The sequence below is a fragment of the Pollachius pollachius genome (assembly GCF_949987615.1).
Source record: "Pollachius pollachius genome assembly, chromosome: 4".
NCBI lineage: Eukaryota > Metazoa > Chordata > Actinopteri > Gadiformes > Gadidae > Pollachius > Pollachius pollachius.
The window spans coordinates 889120-909171 of record NC_136937.1 but is presented as its reverse complement, the minus strand read 5'-3'; the positions used below and the strand labels follow the sequence as shown (position 1 = coordinate 909171).

At 45.1% G+C, this 20052-nt stretch overlaps 1 protein-coding gene across 2 annotated transcripts in view; it reads right to left on the bottom strand.

Annotated features, from left to right (window-relative positions):
• Nucleotides 1-154: 154 nt before the first annotated feature.
• The window catches only part of LOC307074784 (uncharacterized protein), a 146851-nt gene continuing 126953 nt past the window's right edge, over nt 155-20052 (bottom strand). For both annotated transcript variants that reach the window (XM_079735129.1, XM_079735130.1), the window contains 6 exons: nt 16193-16366; nt 12832-13005; nt 10449-10622; nt 5682-5855; nt 1131-1177; nt 155-723 (listed from right to left, as the gene is read on the bottom strand). In XM_079735129.1, the coding sequence (XP_079591255.1) occupies nt 170-723; nt 1131-1177; nt 5682-5855; nt 10449-10622; nt 12832-13005; nt 16193-16366 (1297 nt within the window). In that variant the 3' untranslated portion in view covers nt 155-169. The remainder of the gene's footprint in view (nt 724-1130; nt 1178-5681; nt 5856-10448; nt 10623-12831; nt 13006-16192; nt 16367-20052) is intronic.

Genomic DNA, 20052 nt, shown 5'->3' with positions numbered 1-20052 from the left:
CGACACAGAGACACTGAGTCACCCCGCTGACCCCCCAAAACACAGGTGGTGTCAGGTTCTCCACCCATGTGGTTGAAGAGTATGTGTGTGTGTGTGTGTGTGTGTGTGTGTGTGTGTCTGTGTCTGTGTGTATGTCTGTGTGTGTGTGTGTGTGTTTGGGTGTGTTTGTCTAAAACCGACACAGAGACGCTGAGTTACCACCCCTCCATAACCTAAACCCCGGGAGGAGGTCCTCCTGGGTGAAGGAGGACCAGAAGGTGTGGAGGTGTGTCAGTGTGTCTGAGGACCCTCTTCCACCTGGGGACACTCTGTAGAAGGACAGAGAGCCAGCAGGCCGGTCCAGATACACTCCTACTCTGGTGGAGCTAGCGGGGGGGAGACGCATGTATGTCTCTCTACCGTTGTACCAGGCAACGTAACGATCATCATCACAAAGAAGACTCCAGGACTTGTTGTTCCATCCAAGCAGGCTGTCATCAGCCTGTCCTCTCCTTGTGATTCCTCTGTATGTCACTCCTATACCAACCCATCCTTTCCTGTCTACCTCCCAGTAACAGCGGCCAGTCAGAGCCTCTTTACCCAACACCTGGGGCCAGGAGTCAAATCTCTCTGGGTGATCCAGATACGACTGGTCCTCTCTAACCCACGTCACCTTCCTGTTGTCCTCAGACAGAGAGAGGAGTCTGTGGGCCGTGTTGGGGTCCAGGGTGAGTTCACAGGCATCTGAGGGAGAACCAGACATGATGAGCTGGTGACCACAGAGGCACTGGGGAGTGTTCAGATGTTAGTGGTTTTTTTATCATCTCATGAGGAGGAACAGCTTCAGACTCCGGCTTCTCCCCCCCTCCCCCTCCCCCGAGCCCAGATGTTACCTTAATGATGATTATCATGATTATGTCTGATAATAATCACAACACTACTCACTATCCAATACATAATATAACAATGTAATACCTCCTGGGTTTTATACAAGCAGGTTTAATTGTGATGGTCGACATTATTAATATAAGTAAGATACATGATGTCAGCCATCATCCTCATTCCCAGTAGGATCTGATCTCACTTCCTGCTGTGTGGATGGACTTTCCATCTCAGTAGTGAGTGTGTGATGTGATGAATCAAACACTTACACTTCTTTAGAGCTGGTTTCAGCCTCCACACTCCACTGTGCTCCACACTGGGGGGAAAACAAAGTGAGAGCAGCATGTTGAAACATTCACCTTCATCATCGGCCGTCTCATAACGTTGTACACAACATGAGTTATGTTGTGTATTCAGTCTTATTATGTACTGTTCCTGTTACTCCACTACACCACCAGATGGCGCACCTACCTAGTGTTATACTGAGACTGTAATGTGATGTAAAGTGTGAAAAGAAGAATACAGTGATACTCGTTGAGCGAACCTACAGTGCCTGTCTCGTTCTTTATTCCATTAAATTAACAAGTACAAGTTTAGTATAGAACAAATTGGCGATGAGGAGGATGAATACCGTACCTCTACCTGCGTTATTTCTGCCGGGTGCCGGACAACCTACAATTCCGTTCGACACTTGGGCTAAGATGTTTGAAAACTATCTACTAGCCATACACGCGGAGGGGGACGACTGGCCAGACACGAGGTTATGTGCAATCCTCTTACATTGTCTGGGTACAGAGGGCCAGTGTGTGTTTTACACACTTGCAGACGCAGGTGCGTCCTACAAAGAAGCAATGGATGCACTGTGTGCACACTTCATTCCTGCAAGAAACGTCGTGGTGGAACGTCACACGTTCAGACGAAGGGTTCAGAAAATGGAGGAGACCATTACAGAGTGAGTTGCCGCCCTGCGCGAGCTAGCCACTACGTGCGGATTTGAAGGTAACAGACGAAATGATACGTGATCAGATTATTGAGCATGCAAGCTGTGCTAAAGTGCGCGACAGACTGTTGGTGCAAAGTGATGCAAACTTGACACTAGAGAAAACGTTGAAAATCACAGTCCAAGTGGAATCCGCAATTGGATATGCGCGAACGCTGGGTCCAGATGTGCGGGCTCCGGTGCAAGCAGTGACGGCGAAGCCTAAACGTCCATTCAAAGGCAGAGGGATGAACAACCACCAGGCTGCGCCTACAAAGGACCCACCAAGACAGGACCGATGTTTTAGGTGTGGGTCATCTACTCTTCTTGCAAATGCTTCTGACGGCCCTGCGCTGTAAATGACCTGCCGGAAATGCAATAAAATGACCCTTTGCAAAGGTATGTAAGTCTTCTGAAAGACCAGCCAGAACTGTAAGTGTAGTTGGCGTGCTGGGAATTTATCAAAATAGGCCAGCTCAGAAAATAACGTGTGAAGTGACTATTAATGCAAAGTCAGCTTCTTCTCCAGCAGAACTAGTGGTAGATACAGGTGCCGCTGTAGTTCCTGTTCCGGTTCAAACGTGTACCATACGAACTGTGCTCAGCCCCAAGTGCGTTCTCCAAGATGATGTCGCTTATACTGAAAGGCTGCAAGGGGGTCCAGTTTTATTTGGACAATGTCATAATATATGGAAAGGTCAAGGCAGCACATGACCTCAACTTACAGGAGGTGCTCGCCGCGATCAAGCGGGCCGGCCTCCAGCTAAACGAGGAAAAATGCCAGTTCAATCAGTATAGGCTGGTTCCTTGGACATGATTTCTGCCCAGGGCCTACGGCCACTCACAGAGCAAGTCAAAGCCATCCCAGAGGCTCCGCTGCCGACAGATGCTACAGCACTGCGCTCATTCCTGAGGCTCACAGCGTGGTACCAGAAGTTTGTGTACAACTATGCATCGATCGTGGAGCCCATGCGAGCATGTCTGCGTGAGGAATAATTCCAGTGGACTTCAGCAGCTAAGAAGAGCTTTGAGGCTGTTAAGGATTGCATTGTGAACATCCCAGCGCTGTCCGTCTTCGACCCCAGCCTCCCCACCTTCGTGTCTACAGACGCGTCAGACTATGGCTTGGGGGCGGCACTGACACAACTACACACAGATGGAACAGAGCGCACGGTTGCATGTGCCTCACGTACACTTAACCCTGCAGAACGCAAGTATTCTATCGTTGAAAAGGAGGCGTTAGCCTGTGTGTGGGCTGCCGAAAAATGGAGGGCTTTCTTATGGGGTACCAGATTCACACTACGCACAGACCACCAAGCTTTGACCACACTGCTCGCAACAAAAGGTCTGGGCTGCGCTGGTATGCGCATTGCGCGTTGGTCTGCGAGACTCTTGTGCTTCACGTACGATGTGGAGTACCGTCCTGGCTCACAAAATCAAGTTGCTGATTGTTTTTCCTGTCTACCCCTCCCAGCAGAAGAGGATACAGAGCCAGTAACAGAGCCAGAGCTCGTTGCTCTGTTGGACACAGAACTCAAAGCTCTCTCAGTGAACAAGTTTACGGATACATGTGAGGCGTGCCCTGAGCTCACAGCCCTTAGAACACAGATACATAGGAGCTGGCCTAAGACAGCAAAAGCGCAACCAGATGAGCTCAAACCATATTTCGCCACAAGAGATAAACTCTCAATCCAAGATATGATTATCTACAGGGGCTCTCACTGACGACTTGTGCCAGTGGGCTTAAGGAAGCAGCTGGTGAACTTGGCACATGAGACACATCAGGGGATCGTCCGCACTAAACAAATGCTGCGGGACTTATACTGGTGGCCCGGTATGGACATGTCTGTGCAGGAGGCTGTCCGTGCATGTGGACCATGCCGGCTGAATGACAAAAGTGCCAAGACACATGCCGCTCCTCTCCAGCCCATCCCACCACCTGGTGCCCCATGGCAGAAAGTGGGCATGGACATTGTGGGACCGTTTGAGTCAGCCAGCTGGGACTGTCGCTTTGCAGTGACGTTGATTGACTACTACACAAAGTGGCCGGAGGTCGCTTCCACTGCTACCATCACAATGGCAGCAATAACTTCCTTTCTGTCTACCGTGTTTGCCCCGTTTGGAAACCCTACAGAAGTAAGAGTACCTTGGAAAGTGTCGCTCTACTATCCACAAGCAAACGGAGCCGTAGAGCGCTGGAACCGCATTCTAAAAGAGACATTGCTTTCTGCCGAACAAGAGAAAAGGCCATGAAAGCCGTGTCGTACAGGAGTTTTTGCTCACTTACCATGCTACTCCACATGGCACCACAGGAGTGTCACCACATGAGCTCATGTGCAACCGAGCAATGCGTACCAAAGTAGACATTGGCCCTGCTCGCAAACCTGATCCACTGCCAGAAGAACAACTACGCAGTCGGGTCGGTGCCAAACAGCAGGCATCGGAAACATACACTGATGTGAAAAGGGGAGCACGTGTGCCAAAGATAAAAGAGGGAAGTTTAGTCAGAGTGAAGAAACCTTTCCATGTGAAAAAGGAACTGTCTAAGTTTCAGAGACCTGCCAGAGTGATGCGCAAAGCTGGTTCTAGTGCCTTCGTACTGGAGGATGGGCGCACATGGAACGCTAAATGAGAAGAGAATGAGTTAAAACCGAATAAAAAGAAAAAAATACTGCTGTGAAAACGTGAAAAAATACTGTTGCTTACTGAAAAAAAATAGTGTTGACTACTGAATGTGGAATAGACACTGTTTATGTTGGACACTGTATTCGATTGAGACAAGGCTGTTGTGATTTACATACCTGAAAATGTCATGTTAAGTTTACATTATATACGGGTTATTGGCCCTGCTCGCAAACCTGATCCACTGCCAGAAGAACAACTACGCAGTCGGGTCGGTGCCAAACAGCAGGCATCGAAAACATACACTGATGTGAAAAGGGGAGCACGTGTGCCAAAGATAAAAGAGGGAAGTTTAGTCAGAGTGAAGAAACCTTTCCATGTGAAAAAGGAACTGTCTAAGTTTCAGAGACCTGCCAGAGTGATGCGCAAAGCTGGTTCTAGTGCCTTCGTACTGGAGGATGGGCGCACATGGAACGCTAAATGAGAAGAGAATGAGTTAAAACCGAATAAAAAGAAAAAAATACTGCTGTGAAAACGTGAAAAAATACTGTTGCTTACTGAAAAAAAATAGTGTTGACTACTGAATGTGGAATAGACACTGTTTATGTTGGACACTGTATTCGATTGAGACAAGGCTGTTGTGATTTACATACCTGAAAATGTCATGTTAAGTTTACATTATATACGGGTTACGGGTTTCAAGAGTTTACCTGCTCCAGTTTATATGCAAAGGGCAAAGTGAGATGACAGTAAAGCTGCTGGTTATATTTGAGCAACATTTTCTAAGGTGAAGTTTTATGTTGATGCTGATAAAATGGCACTTAAGTTATTGCACTACTGATGAGTTATTGTACCACTGAGTTTTGAATTATCACAACCCTGCTAATGTCAGAGGTGGCATTGTTCTTTTGGTTACGTTTAAGCTTCTTAAAAGAGGGGGAATATGTTTGTATTCAGTCTTATTATGTGCTGTTCCTGTTACCCCACTACACCACCAGATGGCGCACTTACCTAGTGTTATACTGAGACTGTGTAATGTGATGTAAAGTGTGAGAAGAAGAATACAGTGATACTCGTTGAGTGAACCTACAGTGCCCGTCTCGTTCTTTATTCCATTATGAAGGCTGTTACAGCTGCCTTTTCAAACCACTTCATCTAGCAGCGGCATGAATCCTTGAAGGACAATTTGTCCCTGAGTGGTGAGCTGTCCTCTCCATACCTGAGAGTGTCCAGTCTCCAGCGTGGATCCTCCAGTCCAGCAGAGAGCAGCGCAGCTCCAGAGTCTCCTGGGTGATTGTAGCTCAGGTCCAGCTCTCTCAGATGGGAGGGGTTGGACCTCAGAGCTGAGGCCAGAGAAGCACAGCCTTCCTGTGTGACCAGGCAGCCAGACAACCTACACACACACACACACACACACACACACACACACACACTTGTAAAATCCTGTGTTTTCCAGTCTGCCAACCAGTTTGTGAACGTCCTACTCCAAACACAAGTGGCGTTGCCTTGGTGACGTACAAGGTTATGAAGCACTTCCTGGTCCAGCGAAGGGACACCGGCGGCGAGGTGTGTGTGGATGTGTGGAGCTCCTTCCGGCCAGCGGTTGAAGATGGCCAAGACAAAGCTTCTCACACATAATACGTTAGGTTTCCTAAACCACACCACCTTTGGATTGGGACCATTTGCCACAGCGCCTCCCGTGGAAGAAGGCCTTCCCGGAAACAAGCGGGTATTCAACGGCCACATAATATATCAGTATTGTAGCGCCCCAAGCCCTAGTCTCTATTCCGCTGTGGAGCGAGGTCCACACAACGACAGGACTTTTGGCTTCTTTATATTTCACTTGATTAAAGTATCACCTTTACCTAGAACTCGGTTAGATTGTACTACCATCTAGATTATAGATCAATCAGGGAAACCACTAACATGATCAAAAGTATTATTATCAGGGGTGCAAACTGGTGATGGCCCAAAAAGGTGACGACATTTTAATGTCAGAAAACAAATGAAAGATCAGCGAACGGGCCCAGGCCTTCCTGTGATTCATTCTCCGTTCTAACGTTTTAAGTGACTCATTAAAGCGGTCAGTGATGTTCAGACCTACTGTATGAAGCAGTGCTCACAACAACTTAATCTATTTGAATTTTAAATGTATTAATGTGAAACTTAAAATACATTTAAGATAAGTAACATACAATACCTTGCAGTAATATTTGCAAACCCCCGTTGACAAATAATGTTAATTTTCTAATGGTAGCACTCTGGCCTACATCATCTGTTATAAGAGACGTTTACTAAATAAACGACTGGCCGATAGACTGCTTACACGGTGAGAGTAGTTGTCCAATTTTCATGTGTGGATCAACTAAGGAATCAGGAATAGTTCACTCAGAATGCATAATAATGTAGTGGTCTCCCCCTATAGTCTGTGGGCCAGTACTGATGCAAAGTCAATCCTGGCCAAGCAGCAGAAGTTAAGTGACAATGTGCCAACATTACTGGCCCATTTATGGGTGCACTAAACATGCAAGAGTAGTCTTAATGTCCCTGTTTATAACACAGGGCGCTTTAAGACATTTAGAGTAGCCCCACTTCTCCCAGCACCACTACACCACTGCTTACAGCTGTTACAATATAGCTGGACTTAACTATCAATTAACAAGTATTAATCCTTGGCTTTCCTTATTTATTAGTTCATAATGAAGAGCTTTAATGAGTTTGTTTCTTCATTGGGTACACAATTAACAATGTTATTCTATATCCTTTTTCATATATTTGAATAAAGAATTCTAAATCTCTAGCAATTTAGATAATGAGTACTAGATATCATAAGCTTTAAAACCTGTGTTTCATGTGACACCCTGGCTTTTCCGTGCCTTGAGCGCCAGGCCTCCTCCTCCCTTTCCCTGTAGGGTGCTCTTGAGCACTAGGGATATTGTTGCATATTGTTTGATTGAGTCTTGTACTGTTCACTTTGACCTGCAGGGGGAGCTAGAGTGCTCCTGTGTTAATGAGGGAATTGGAGCCATCCTTGTTTATGGCTGCCGGGGATATAGCCGGTGTCCTGTGGCCTCATTGCCCGGCCCTCTCTGATCGGCTCTGGCTAGACGCGGTTTGAGGGCAGCGGATCGCAATGCCTTTTTGCATTATGCATTACACATGTCTTGCCGATGTGCATGACTCTTTACGTTACCTTTTCTATTGATTCATGGAAATACCTGTTAATAAATATAGATTATTGTAACTAACGTTACCCGACGGTGTCTGTCTCCCTATGTTCAACGCCATCGAGCCAAGGCGTTTGTGACACAAATCATCTACTGTATTGACATGACTGGAATTTAGATGTTGGACTCTAAAAGTGAGCTCGGGAGATCAACGCCTGAGGAGATCTCCGCCACTAAGGGGAACCCTCTCACTTGGAAAGGCTCTACCTCTCACCTACCAACAGAGGAAAGGGGGACATATTTTAAACCCCGAATGGCTTGGAAGTTCATGTTCTGATTGTTAAAAAAAAAAATAGTTCAGCAGTTGTTGTTATTTTACATATTGGGTTATGTGACATGTGGAGAACAGAAGAATGTTTCAAGATAAATTATTATGCAACATAGGGGTATTAGAATGGTGTCATTAAATGTTAATGGTGTGGACAATCCGATAAAAAGGGAGAAAGTGTTAACAAAATTTGGAAAGGAGGAGGTGCAGGTTATTTTTTACAAAAACACCTGTCATTACAAGAACATGAAAAATTTGAAAGATATGGGTACAACAATGCGTCTTACAGCTAATTTAAGCAGTCTCATAGGAGAGGGGTGGCCACACTAATTAAAAACTTTGAAACAAACAAAGAAATATGTGACAGGGAAGGAAGGTATGTGGTGGTTAAGGGAAAAATGGAAGGACAAATGGTTCCATTGATTAATGTGTACACGCCACCGGACAACGAAAAGACATTCTTTGAGGAGCTATTTGATGTCACAGCTGCGGAAATGGATGGGATCTTGATTTTCGGGGGAAAAGCTAGGACACATATCTCCAAGTACATGAACATACAAATGAAGCAACTAGGAGTTATAGATATATGGAGAGATAGGCATACACTAGATCAGTGGTTCTCAAAGTGGGGGTCGCGCAAAGTTTTCGGGGGGTCGTTAAAAATGTCCGGGGGCGAGATGATTTAAAAAGATAAATAAATAAACCAACAGAAACAATGTATTGCGTCGCTCCCACTAAGCAAACTCAAAACAATTCCCGCTTGACAATAATCATTGACCTATTAAAGAAAGGACAGCGGATTAAAAAATCTGTTTATGTCAAGTAAAAGGAAAAACCTCGGTCACGAGAATTTAACGGCGCCGTTCACTGAGCCCTCTTGGATGCCGGGCCGAAACAACATTTGTTTCAATACGACTCCTTTAAGCTGCCCACCCCCTCCTTCTCCTGCCAAAAAAATAATAAAATAAAACGACTAATAAAACGCTTGAGGTGGCGTTTTGAAAAGAGAAAACTTACATTTTATTAGTACAAGGTATAAAGATAATTATGAGCCTTTGATTGATATCCAGACATTTTTTGCGGACACACGTTCCTGTTCCCCACTTGTATTGGAAAGAACGGAGATATCTACATCTGGGCTTCTTGAATCGAGGGACCCGTCCACATCCCGCTTAAACAGCTGCAATACCAGGCTTGCTGAGCAGCACTGGTGGATTACGGAAGTTTCCACTGCTCCTGGGGGCCTGATAATAATACGGAACAAAAATAGTGGGCTATTAGCCACATTTCGGGGGGGATGAATTTTGGCTTTCAATTGCGCAGGACTACCCCGCATTGTCTGCGGCGGCTATGGACATTCTTACACCCTTTGGGTCGATATATATGTGTGAAAAGAAATTCTCGTCCCTGGCATAGGCCTACTTGAAAAACAAGTAGGAGATGTCAGCTGAGCAGCGTGGAGGAAAATCTTGATGTCGCCGTGTGCGGCATCAGCCCAAGAATTAACTTAACTAATTAACTAATTAAGTTCAAAAAAGCAGGCCCATCCTTCACATCAGTGTAAAAAAATATATACATACTCTCAGTTCATTTAAATTTGATGCATGTTCTTGGCTTGAATTAGATTTTCTTTTTGAGGAGGAGGTTTATTATTCATGCGTCTTGTTCAGGCCTAGATCTATCTGCAGATGCACTGTTCCATCATGTTTAAGTTCTTGTTAAAAAATAAATTAGGCATCTTGTCATTTTTCCTTTGATAGAATTGCTTCTTATTTGATTCTTTTCCTTTCAGTTTGTACAATTGTAGGAACATGCGATGAACGGGACAGGTTTTAAAATAAAGGTATTATTATACCAGACTGCCAAGGTATAGTTCAATGCTGAGTTATAGCACAGCTGTATTGTGGCGCCGGTGTGATCTCTCTATTGGGAAACACGACCCACTTGAGTTCCCATAAAGACACTCTACTTTGAGCAGAAAACTAAAACATTGGTTTGTACTTTGTACAAAGTTTCATTGAAATGTCACCGCAGCACTAGCGCTATTCACGAGCATGTGAAGAAATGCACTATTCAGGATGACCCAGAGAAGATGAATCCTAATTGGAGTATAATATCCAATCAGCAGCCGGTTATTATTACTAGGTATTTAATTGAGGAGGAGGAGGAGGATGAAGAGTTGGTTGGTGATGAAAGATGTCGAGGCACTGGCGTGAGTGAGTGAATCTGTTCACATGAATGGACACAGATGGATGGTACATAACCAAGGACATTCTCACTTCTAATAAAGGGCTGCGACCACATTTGTTAGGTTGCCACCAAATTACAAAGTAATTGGCACCTGTAGAAAATGTGTCTTGAGCCCTGAGAGGACATATTCTACTTATTTGTTAAGACCTGTTATCTTTCTGGAAGTAAATCTGTTCAATGTCCTCTGATGTATTACTTGTGGTGTTACTTGTATTACTTGTGACCATTGAGTGAAACTGACCTGAGAGTTTCCAGTGTACAGTGTGGACTCCCCAGTCCAGCAGAGATCAGCTTCACTCCTGAATCCTGCAGATCATTGGTACTCAGGTCCAGCTCTCTCAGACTAGAGGAGTTGGAGCTTAGAACTGAGGCCAGAGCTTCACAGCATCTCTTTGACAGATGACAGCCATTCAGCCTACACACACAATAAACAGAACACGTCAAGAACCGTGAATAAAGTAAGGTAAAGTATATTTTACTTTTAACATAATGTAGGACTTCTGTTGAAATATTTAATTAGAGATGTTTTATTAATATATACTAGTCAATACATCATTAAGTTTATTATAAGATATACTTTATTTATCTCAGCAGAGAAATTTTTTGTTCCAGCAGCCAGCATACATACACACAACACAACACAACACATGTATACATACATATCCCACCTAAACAAAACCATGAGCCCACAATACCTAGGATAGAAAAAGTGTAAAGGATGGTCCATATGCATAAGTAGAAGTAGCTGTTACTCAGAGATAACACTACAAATTGTCCCTCCCCCCTCTGTCCCTCTCCCCCCTCTGTCCCTCTCCCCCCTCTGTCCCTCTCCCCCCTCTGTCCCTCTCCCCCCTTCGTCCCTCCCTCCCTCTCCCCCTCTGTCCCTCTCCCCCCTTCGTCCCTCCCTCCCTCTCCCCCTCTGTCCCTCTCCCCCCTTCGTCCCTCCCTCCCTCACCCCCTCTGTCCCTCTCTGTCCCTCTCCCAACTCCCCCCTCTGTCTCACCCTCCCCTCTGTCCTTCTGTCCCTCTCCCCCCTCTGTCTCTCTCCCCCCTCTGTCCTTCTGTCCCTCTCCCCCCTCTGTCTCTCTCCCCCCTCTGTCCTTCTCCCAACTCCCCCCTCTGTCTCTCCTCCCTCCCTCACCCCCTCTGTCCCTCTCCCCCCTCTCTGTTCCTCTCCCCTCTTCGTCCCTCTCCCCCTCTGTCCCTCTCCCCCCTTCGTCCCTCCCTCCCTCTCCCCCTCTGTCCCTCTCCCCCCTTCGTCCCTCCCTCCCTCACCCCCTCTGTCCCTCTCTGTCCCTCTCCCAACTCCCCCCTCTGTCTCCCCCTCCCCTCTGTCCTTCTGTCCCTCTCCCCCCTCTGTCTCTCTCCCCCCTCTGTCTCTCCCCCCTCCCTCTGCCCCTCTGCCCCTCTCCCCCCTCTCTCCCCCCTCTCTCCCCCCATTTTACCTCAAAACGAAAATTCTAACGCAAGATTTTTGTGGAACTTCAATGGGGAATAAAGACTAACTAGACGGATAACAGCATTGAGCACTACACAAACAGTAATAGATATTTTTTCAATTAGGCGATTCATTCTTCATAGAGACACAGGAGGTGTCAAATTAAGCACTGCCCCCTATGCATTCTAAACATGAACTTAAAGGAATACTTGACCGGTGGAGACATGAATCTGTATTGAAAGTGGGTCATATATGTAGTCGAATAGTAACATAAATTTCTCCGTGACCGAGAAAAGGCAGAGAGTGACAATGACAACTCCCACAATGCCAATCAGCGGTCACTCCCTGACGGACGTAACATGACAGCCAATCAACGTTCACTCCCTGCAGTCCAGCGTGAACAGCAGCATGGAGGAGAAGTGATTGTTGCCGTTTGCGGACTCCCGGAGCTCAATATCTAAATAATATAATATATAGATATCTATATAATATAATACAATATATAATATCACGGCCAAAAGCTTTGTGCGCCTCTGGATGATATTATGAATTAAAGACTGCTTCGGGTTCTCGGTTGTCTCTGGTACTTCCACAACAAGTAAAGACTCCTAGTGGGGGTAATCTCGGCCAGAGTCCTGCACGGAACAGGGCATCCGACGGCTGAACAACATAATTTCAATGAAACAGGGGAAAAATAATGTAGGTACTGTGTTGGACATGGGTGCAGGTTGCGGGTTTTGCGATTGCGAGCGAGACTTCTCTGATGCTGGAGATGTTATTCAGGAGCAGAGGAGTAAACTAAAACCGTCCACAGTGAATGATGTGCTTTTTTTGCACAGCAATCTAATTATAATTATAATAGCAATTTTATAATGATAGAACGCCGGTTCTGTATCGGCGAAGTATTCCTTTAAACTTATTTAAAGTGAGTGAATCTGTTCACATGAATGTACACAGATGGATGGTAGGTGACCAAGGAAATTTTCACGTCTAATAAAAGGGTCCACATATGTTAGGGTAACACCAAATTATAAAGATAGTAGCCAGTAGAAAATGTGTCTCGAGCCCTGAGACGACATCATCTATTCATTAATTTCAACCTGTTAACTTTCTGGAGGTAAATCTGTTCAACATCCTCTGAGGTGGAAATTTTGCTGTAACTGTTTGACCATTGAGGGAAACTGACCTGAGACTTTCCAGTGCACAATGTGGACTCCCCAGTCCAGCAGAGAGCAGCTTCACTCCTGAATCCTGCAGATCATTGGTACTCAGGTCCAGCTCTCTCAGACTAGAGGAGTTGGAGCTGAGAACTGAGGCCAGAGCTGCACAGCATCTCTCTGACAGATGACAGCCATTCAGCCTACACACACAATAAACAGAACACGTTAAGAACTGTGATTAAAGTAACGTAGATCGCTTACTTTTAACATAATGCAGGACTTATGTTGAAATCTTTAATTAGAGATATTTTATTAATATATACTAGTCCATAAATTAGATCCTTATGTTTTCTCAATATTGGTTGTAAAATGTATAATATTTTAAATATAAGAATTTTATAGTGTTTTACCCTCGTTTTATATATTAATTTTACTTTGGATTGTAGTATTATGTATTGTATTGTAATACATGTCATAGTACACCTACAGAGATGTTCTGTATATTAGGGCTACAACCAGCGGGGGCAAAAGGGGGTGGGCTAGTGGGGGCTTAAGCTCCCCCTGAATAAGGCTGAGCCCCCTCCAAGACCCCCTCCCAAAGACCCCAGTCAAATTATTATTTTTAATAATAATGTGGCGAGCAGCACGGGAACGACCAGACGGGAGCCCAAGTTGAGAGAGTTTGCAACTCTCATGGCCCAAACTCTGCAAGTCCCATCGGACTGACATATATGTTACAAAACTGAACTATGAAATCATATTTTTCATTTGCGTAAGTGATGATGACCGTCGCTGCTTGTTGTGTGATTTGATTGGTTGATTCGTACCATATTGTAGTGTGTAGTATTATTTGTTGCGTCAAAGCGTATCAGCCCCTGCTATAGACAATCTAGCCCCCGGTAGCTCCCGCAATTCTATTTCTTTGGCGCCGCTACTGGCTACAACTAATAAGTAAATGTTTAAATATCATTTGCTGGGCGATCTCTATAGAGAATAAAGTACTCTCCTCCTTAGTCTCTTCCCTCTCTCTCCTTTTTCCCGCTCACTCGTGACCTCTCACCCTTCCGCCAGCTGACCCTGAAGTCTCTGCATCAACCCATCCTATAAACCCAAACAGCGACCATATTACCAAACGTACTGAACAAAGGTTCAATGGTTTTAAAAAAGTGGGTTACCTTTTATTAATAATGAACGTATATTTATGCATCTAACCTTAACCGTAAATTATAGCAACATATTTGAATACAGCTGTATTTAATTATTAATAAGCAATTATTATTCATTCTTGAATATTAATTGCTGGGGAGAGGGACAGAGGGGGGAGAGGGGGGGAGAGGGGGGAGAGGGGGGAGGGACAGAGGGGGGTGTGAGGGACAGAGGGGGGGGGGAGAGGGGGGAGAGGGGGTGAGGGACAGAGGGGGGAGAGAGGGGGGGGAGAGGGGGGAGAGGGGTGAGGGACGGAGGGGGGAGAGGGACAGAGAGGGGTGAGGGACAGAGGGGGAGAGGGACAGAGGGGCTCTGTCCCTCTCCCCCCTCTGTCCCTCTCCCCCCTCCGTCCCTCACCCCTCTCCCCCCCCTCTCCCCCCCTCTGTCCCTCACCCCTCTCCCCCCTCTGTCCCCTCACCCCTCTCCCCCCTCTGTCCCTCACCCCTCTCTCCCCCCCCTCTGTCCCCTCTCCCCCCCTCTGTCCCTCTCCCCCTCTGTCCCTCTCCCCCCCTCTGTCCCTCACCCCTCTCCCCCCCTCCGTCCCTCACCCCTCTCCCCCCTCTGTCCCTCACCCTTCTCCCCCCTCTGTCCCTCACCCCTCTCCCCCCTCTCCTCCCTGTGTCCCTCTCCCCCTCTGTCCCTCCCCCCTCTGTCCCTCACCCCTCTCCCCCCTCTCCCCCCTCTGTCCCTCACCCCTCTCCCCCCTCTCCACCCTCACCCCTCTCCCCCCTCTGTCCCTCACCCCTCTCACCCCTCTCCCCCCTCTGTCCCTCACCCCTCTCCCCCCTCTGTCCCTCACCCCTCTCCCCCCTCTCCCCCCTCTGTCTTACCCTGAAAATTCACCTCAAAACGAATATGCAAACACAAGATTTGTGTGGAACTTCAATGGGGAATAAAGACTAACTAGACAGATAACAACTTTGAACACTACACAAACAGTTAGTGATTTTTTTTCATTCAGGCGATTAATTGTTCATCTTGACAAAGGAGGTCCCGGAACATGATCCGGCGTGTTCCGGCTCAAATTAAGCACTTCCCCCTCTGCATTCAAAACATTAACTTTAACTTATTTAAAGGTGTCATTGCATCCTTTTTTCATTAATTTTGTGGTGGTAACTAGTAGCAATGAATGCCCTGTGAGTCGGATTTGGTGAAAACAATTCTCTGTTTCCCGCTGTTCTAGTGTGGTGGAGGAGGTGGGCGGGGAGGAACGACATGATTCTGGCTCTTACTCTGCTACTTTCATGACATGCAAACTTGCCTCTGATTGGCTAACATCACTGTCCATCACAGTAATAAAACCAATTAAACTTCCAGAGAGACTCAGAGAGAGAGAGACAGAGAGAGAGAGAGAGAGTTGGAGAGAGAGACAGAGAGAGACAGAGTGAGACAGAGAGAGAGAGAGAGACCGAGAGAGAGAGGGAGAAAGAGGGAAGGAAAGAGAGAGAGTTGGAGAGAGAGAAAAAGAGAGAGGGAGAAGGAGAGAGAGACACGGAGAGAGAAACACAGAGAGAGGGAGAAGGAGAGAGAGACAGAGAGACACAGAGAGACTTTTTTCTTGGCCAAGAGATGCAACGTTGATTTGTTATCGACACCAATAGCACAGGCACAAACTTGTTCCGCAATGTAAGCACCTTGCTGTTACCTCCTACCTGCCGAGATGGGCTCTGTGTCACCTGGCCGCAAAAACGATGCTGTCTTCCTGTGGGCCGTTGCAAGCCAAGGAGGGCGAGGACATGAATACTAATTCACCAACTGACGTCAGTTGGTGAGGCTTTTCTAATTTGCTTGTTTATGCGTCTATTTTCTTTCATTTGGTAATGCAAGCAATCGAGGTAGAAGGTCATTTTCACGTTCAGCATGCATATGCAACCCTGAGTGACCTATCTTATTTCAAAAGGAACAAGATTAAACAGTTTCTCGGGAAATGACACCTTAAAAGTGAGTGAATCTGTTCACATGAATGGACACAGAAGGATGGTAGGTGACCAAGGACATTTTCATGTCTAATAAAGGGATGCACATATGAGTGCCACCAAATTAAAAAGATACTAGTCAGTATATAATTTGTCTTGAGCCCCGACAACATTTACTTATTTATTTAGACCTGTTAACTTTCTCTTCAATGTCCTCTGATATGAAACTTGTGGTGTAGCAGTTTGACCATTGAGTAGAACTGACCTGAGAGTTTCCAGTGTACAGTGTGGACTCCCCAGTCCAGCAGAGAGCAGCTTCACTCCTGAATCCTGCAGATCATTGGTACTCAGGTCCAGCTCTCTCAGACTAGAGGAGTTGGAGCTGAGAACTGAGGCCAGAGCTTCGCAGCATCTCTCTGACAGCTCACAGCCATTCAGGCTGCACACACAATAAACGCATTAAGAACTGTGATTAAAGTAACGTAGATATTTTACGAATGGACTTATGTTGAAATCTTTAATTAGAGATGTTTTATGAATTTAACTAATATATACTAGTCAATACATAAGATCCTTATGTTTATTCAATATTGGCTTTAAAATGTATAACATTGAAGCTTTTTGTAGTGTTTAAGACTAATTTTGTAGATTTATTTGACTTAAATCGTTTTTTTTTATTACTTTAATCTAGTAGCATGTATTTGATTAATTGTATTGTAATAATGTTAAAGTACATCTACAGAGATGTTTTGAACTTTGACGGGAGCCAAAGTTATAAGAGTTTGCAACTCTGGTGGCCCATGCTCCGCACGACCCTGAGAGAGACTTTATGTAAACACACCACACACACCTGAAACACACATCCTGTCGCCCACAACCACGACTGCCTCGGTGCCGCCGACCCTCCAAGGATCCGATGCGGCACTTGGCGACCACGGCCGTGATCACCACAGTAATATGATAATATATATATTTTTATTATTTTATGAAGACATCGAACTGACTTATATGTAACAAAACTGAACTATGAAATCATATTTTTCATTTGCGTAACTGATGATGACTGTTGCTGCTTGTTGCTTGATTTGATTGGTTGATTCATATCATATTGTAGTGTGTAGTATTATTTGTAGCGTCAAAATGTATCAGGCCCTGCTATAAACCATCTAGAAATAACTCATATTTCTTTGGCACTGCCACTGGTTACAACTAATAAGTAAATGTTTAAATATCATTTAGCTGGGCGATCTCTACAGAGAATAAAGTACTCTCCTCCTTTGTCCCTTCCCTCTCTCACCCTTCCCCCACATGACCCTGAAGTCTCTGTGTCATCCCATCATATTGGTTAAACCCAAAGCGTACATATAACCAAACTACTGAAAAAGGTTATGTTAAAATAGTGGGCTGCCTTTTATTAATAATAAACTTATATTTATCAATGTATCCTTCATATTAATAATTACTTATTAATACATATAGCTACATATTTAAATACAGCTGTATTCAACTATTAATAAACAATATTACAACAATATTATTTCTTGGCTTTCCTTATTTCCATACACCTGGTTACACAATATAACGTTGTGTATATTGAGATACTTGTTATAAGGTAGTAAGGTAAGAGGTTTTCTAGGTTATCATATCTTTTAAATTCTACTATTGTATATTATATATATATATATTGTATATTGTGTTGCGTGTATTGTGATCTATGTTATTAGTTAACTTACAGAGATCTTTTGGAGGCTTTGATCACTGGCAGCAGCCTCAGAAGACCCTCCTCTGAAGCGTTGTATTTCTTCAGGTCAAACACATCCAGCTTCTCTTCTGATGACAGTAATATAAAGACCAGAGCTGACCACTGAGCAGGAGAGAGAGAGACTGTGGAGAGACTTCCTGATGTCAGGGACTGTTGGATCTCCTCCACTAGAGAACGCTCGTTCAGCTCATTCAGACAGTGGAACAGATTGATGCTTCTCTCTGGAGAGAGATCTCCATCTATCTTCTCCTTGATGTAAGCCACAGTATTCTTGTTGGTCTGTGTTATTGACTGTCCCAGCAGACCTTGTTTAAACTGAGTGATCAGTGATCTACTTTGTGTCTTTCCCAGCAGATCTCGTAGGACAATCTGATTGGTCTCCAGAGAGAGGCCCAGGAGGAAGCGGAGGAACAAGTCCAGGTGTCCGTTCTCACTCTGTAAGGCCTTGTCCACAGCACTCTTGTAGAGGAGGAGGAGTTTATCTTCACCATAGGTTGGTTGTTCTTCTGAGAGTAGATTTACCCCAGTGTGGATGAAGGACCAAAATACATAAAGGGCAGCCAGAAACTCCTGGATGCTCAAATGGACAAAGCAGAACACCTTGTCACCTTGGTACAGCCCATACTCTGCTTTAAAGATCTGGGTGCACAGCCCTGAGTACACTGAGGCTTCGTTGAAAAAATGTTTACACTCTGCCAGGTCTGCCTCGTAGAAGATCAGGTTGCCACTCTCCAGCTGGTTAAAAGCCAGTTTTCCCAGTAAAACAATGATCTGCCTGCTCTGTGAACTCAAGTGTGGATCTGTTTCAGCTATCCAACGATACTTCCTGTCCCCCTGTATGGACTGAACCCTCAGGAAGTGGCTGTACATCTGAGTCACAGTCTTGGGCGTTTCTTCTCCTATCTGGGATGTTTTGAAGAAGTCCTCCAGAACTGTAGCAGTGATCCAACAGAAGACTGGGATATGACACATGATGTAGAGGCTTCGTGATTTCTTGACGTGGGAGATGATTGTGCTTGCTAGTGTCTCGTCTTTGAATCTCTTCTTAAAGTACTCCTCCTTCTGTGGGTCGGTGAACCCTCTGATCTCTGTCACCATGTCAACACACTTAGCAGGGATCTGATCTGCTGCCGCAGGGCGTGTGGTTATCCAGATGCGTGCAGTGGGAAGCAGGTCGCCCCTGATGAGGTTTGTCAGCAGCACGTCCACCGAGGTGGACTCTGTGACATCAGTGCAGATCTGGTTGTTCTCGAAGTCCAGAGGAAGTCGACACTCATCCAGTCCATCCAAGATGAAGACAACTTGGAACCGATCGTATCTGCAGATGTCTGCTTCTTTGGTCTCAATAAAGAAGTGATGAAGAAGTTCTACCAAGCTAAACTCTTTCCCTTTTAGTAAATTCAGCACTCTGAAAGTGAAGAGAAACGTGAAGTGTATGTCACGGTTTGCTTTGCCTTCAGCCCAGTCCAGAGAGAACTTGTGTGTTAAGATGGTTTTACCAATGCCGGCCATTCCTGTTGTCATAATTGTCCTGATTGGTTTATCTTGTCCAGGTAAGGGTTTAAAGATGTCTCCACATTTGATTGGTGTTTCCTCCTTGACTGGTTTTCTGGAAGCTGTTTCAATCATTCTGACCTCATGTTCCTTGTTGACCTCTCCACTGCCTCTCTCTGTGATAAAGATATCTGTGTAGAAGTCGTTCAGAGGTGTTGAATGTCCTGCTTCAGCGATTCCCTCAAACACACACCAGAGCTTCTTCTTCAAATGAGACTTGATTTTTTGTTGGCACTCGACAGCAGCAGATCCTAAATGAGAAAACAACAGAAGACATCAGTAAGTGGATGGTGGCATCAGTGGGAACATGTCAATATTTCCCGATTAATGAATCACTTCATGATATTTAATGGCTTCAAAACCTTCTGGTCGGAGAAGCTGGTCATGGCAAAGTCACCATATTATAGATTCAAAAAGGACTATTTTGTTTTTTCAACAGCTATATGATTGGTCTAATGATAGTATAATGATAGTGAATTGGTGTTAAATGACGTGCTGATATAACAAGATAGTGTTGCATCTCCACTGAGTTATTCTGCTGTTGTTCTGCAGTTTATGTTTAATATTATTAATCATATTAATAATAATAAATATAACTGCAAGCGGGGATTAACGGGGTCCAAGCAAAATGAAAAGTCAAGAATACACTAATGGAAGATATATAAAGATGACATATAATTATGAAGGAAAGATGTTGATGTTCCCCTTAATGCCATACTGTGCCTCGGCTTTCAGGTGACTGGGCTGCAGAGCAATGGCCGAATTACATGTTCAGCTTGTTCATAATTGTCTAATCAGGACTCAAACTC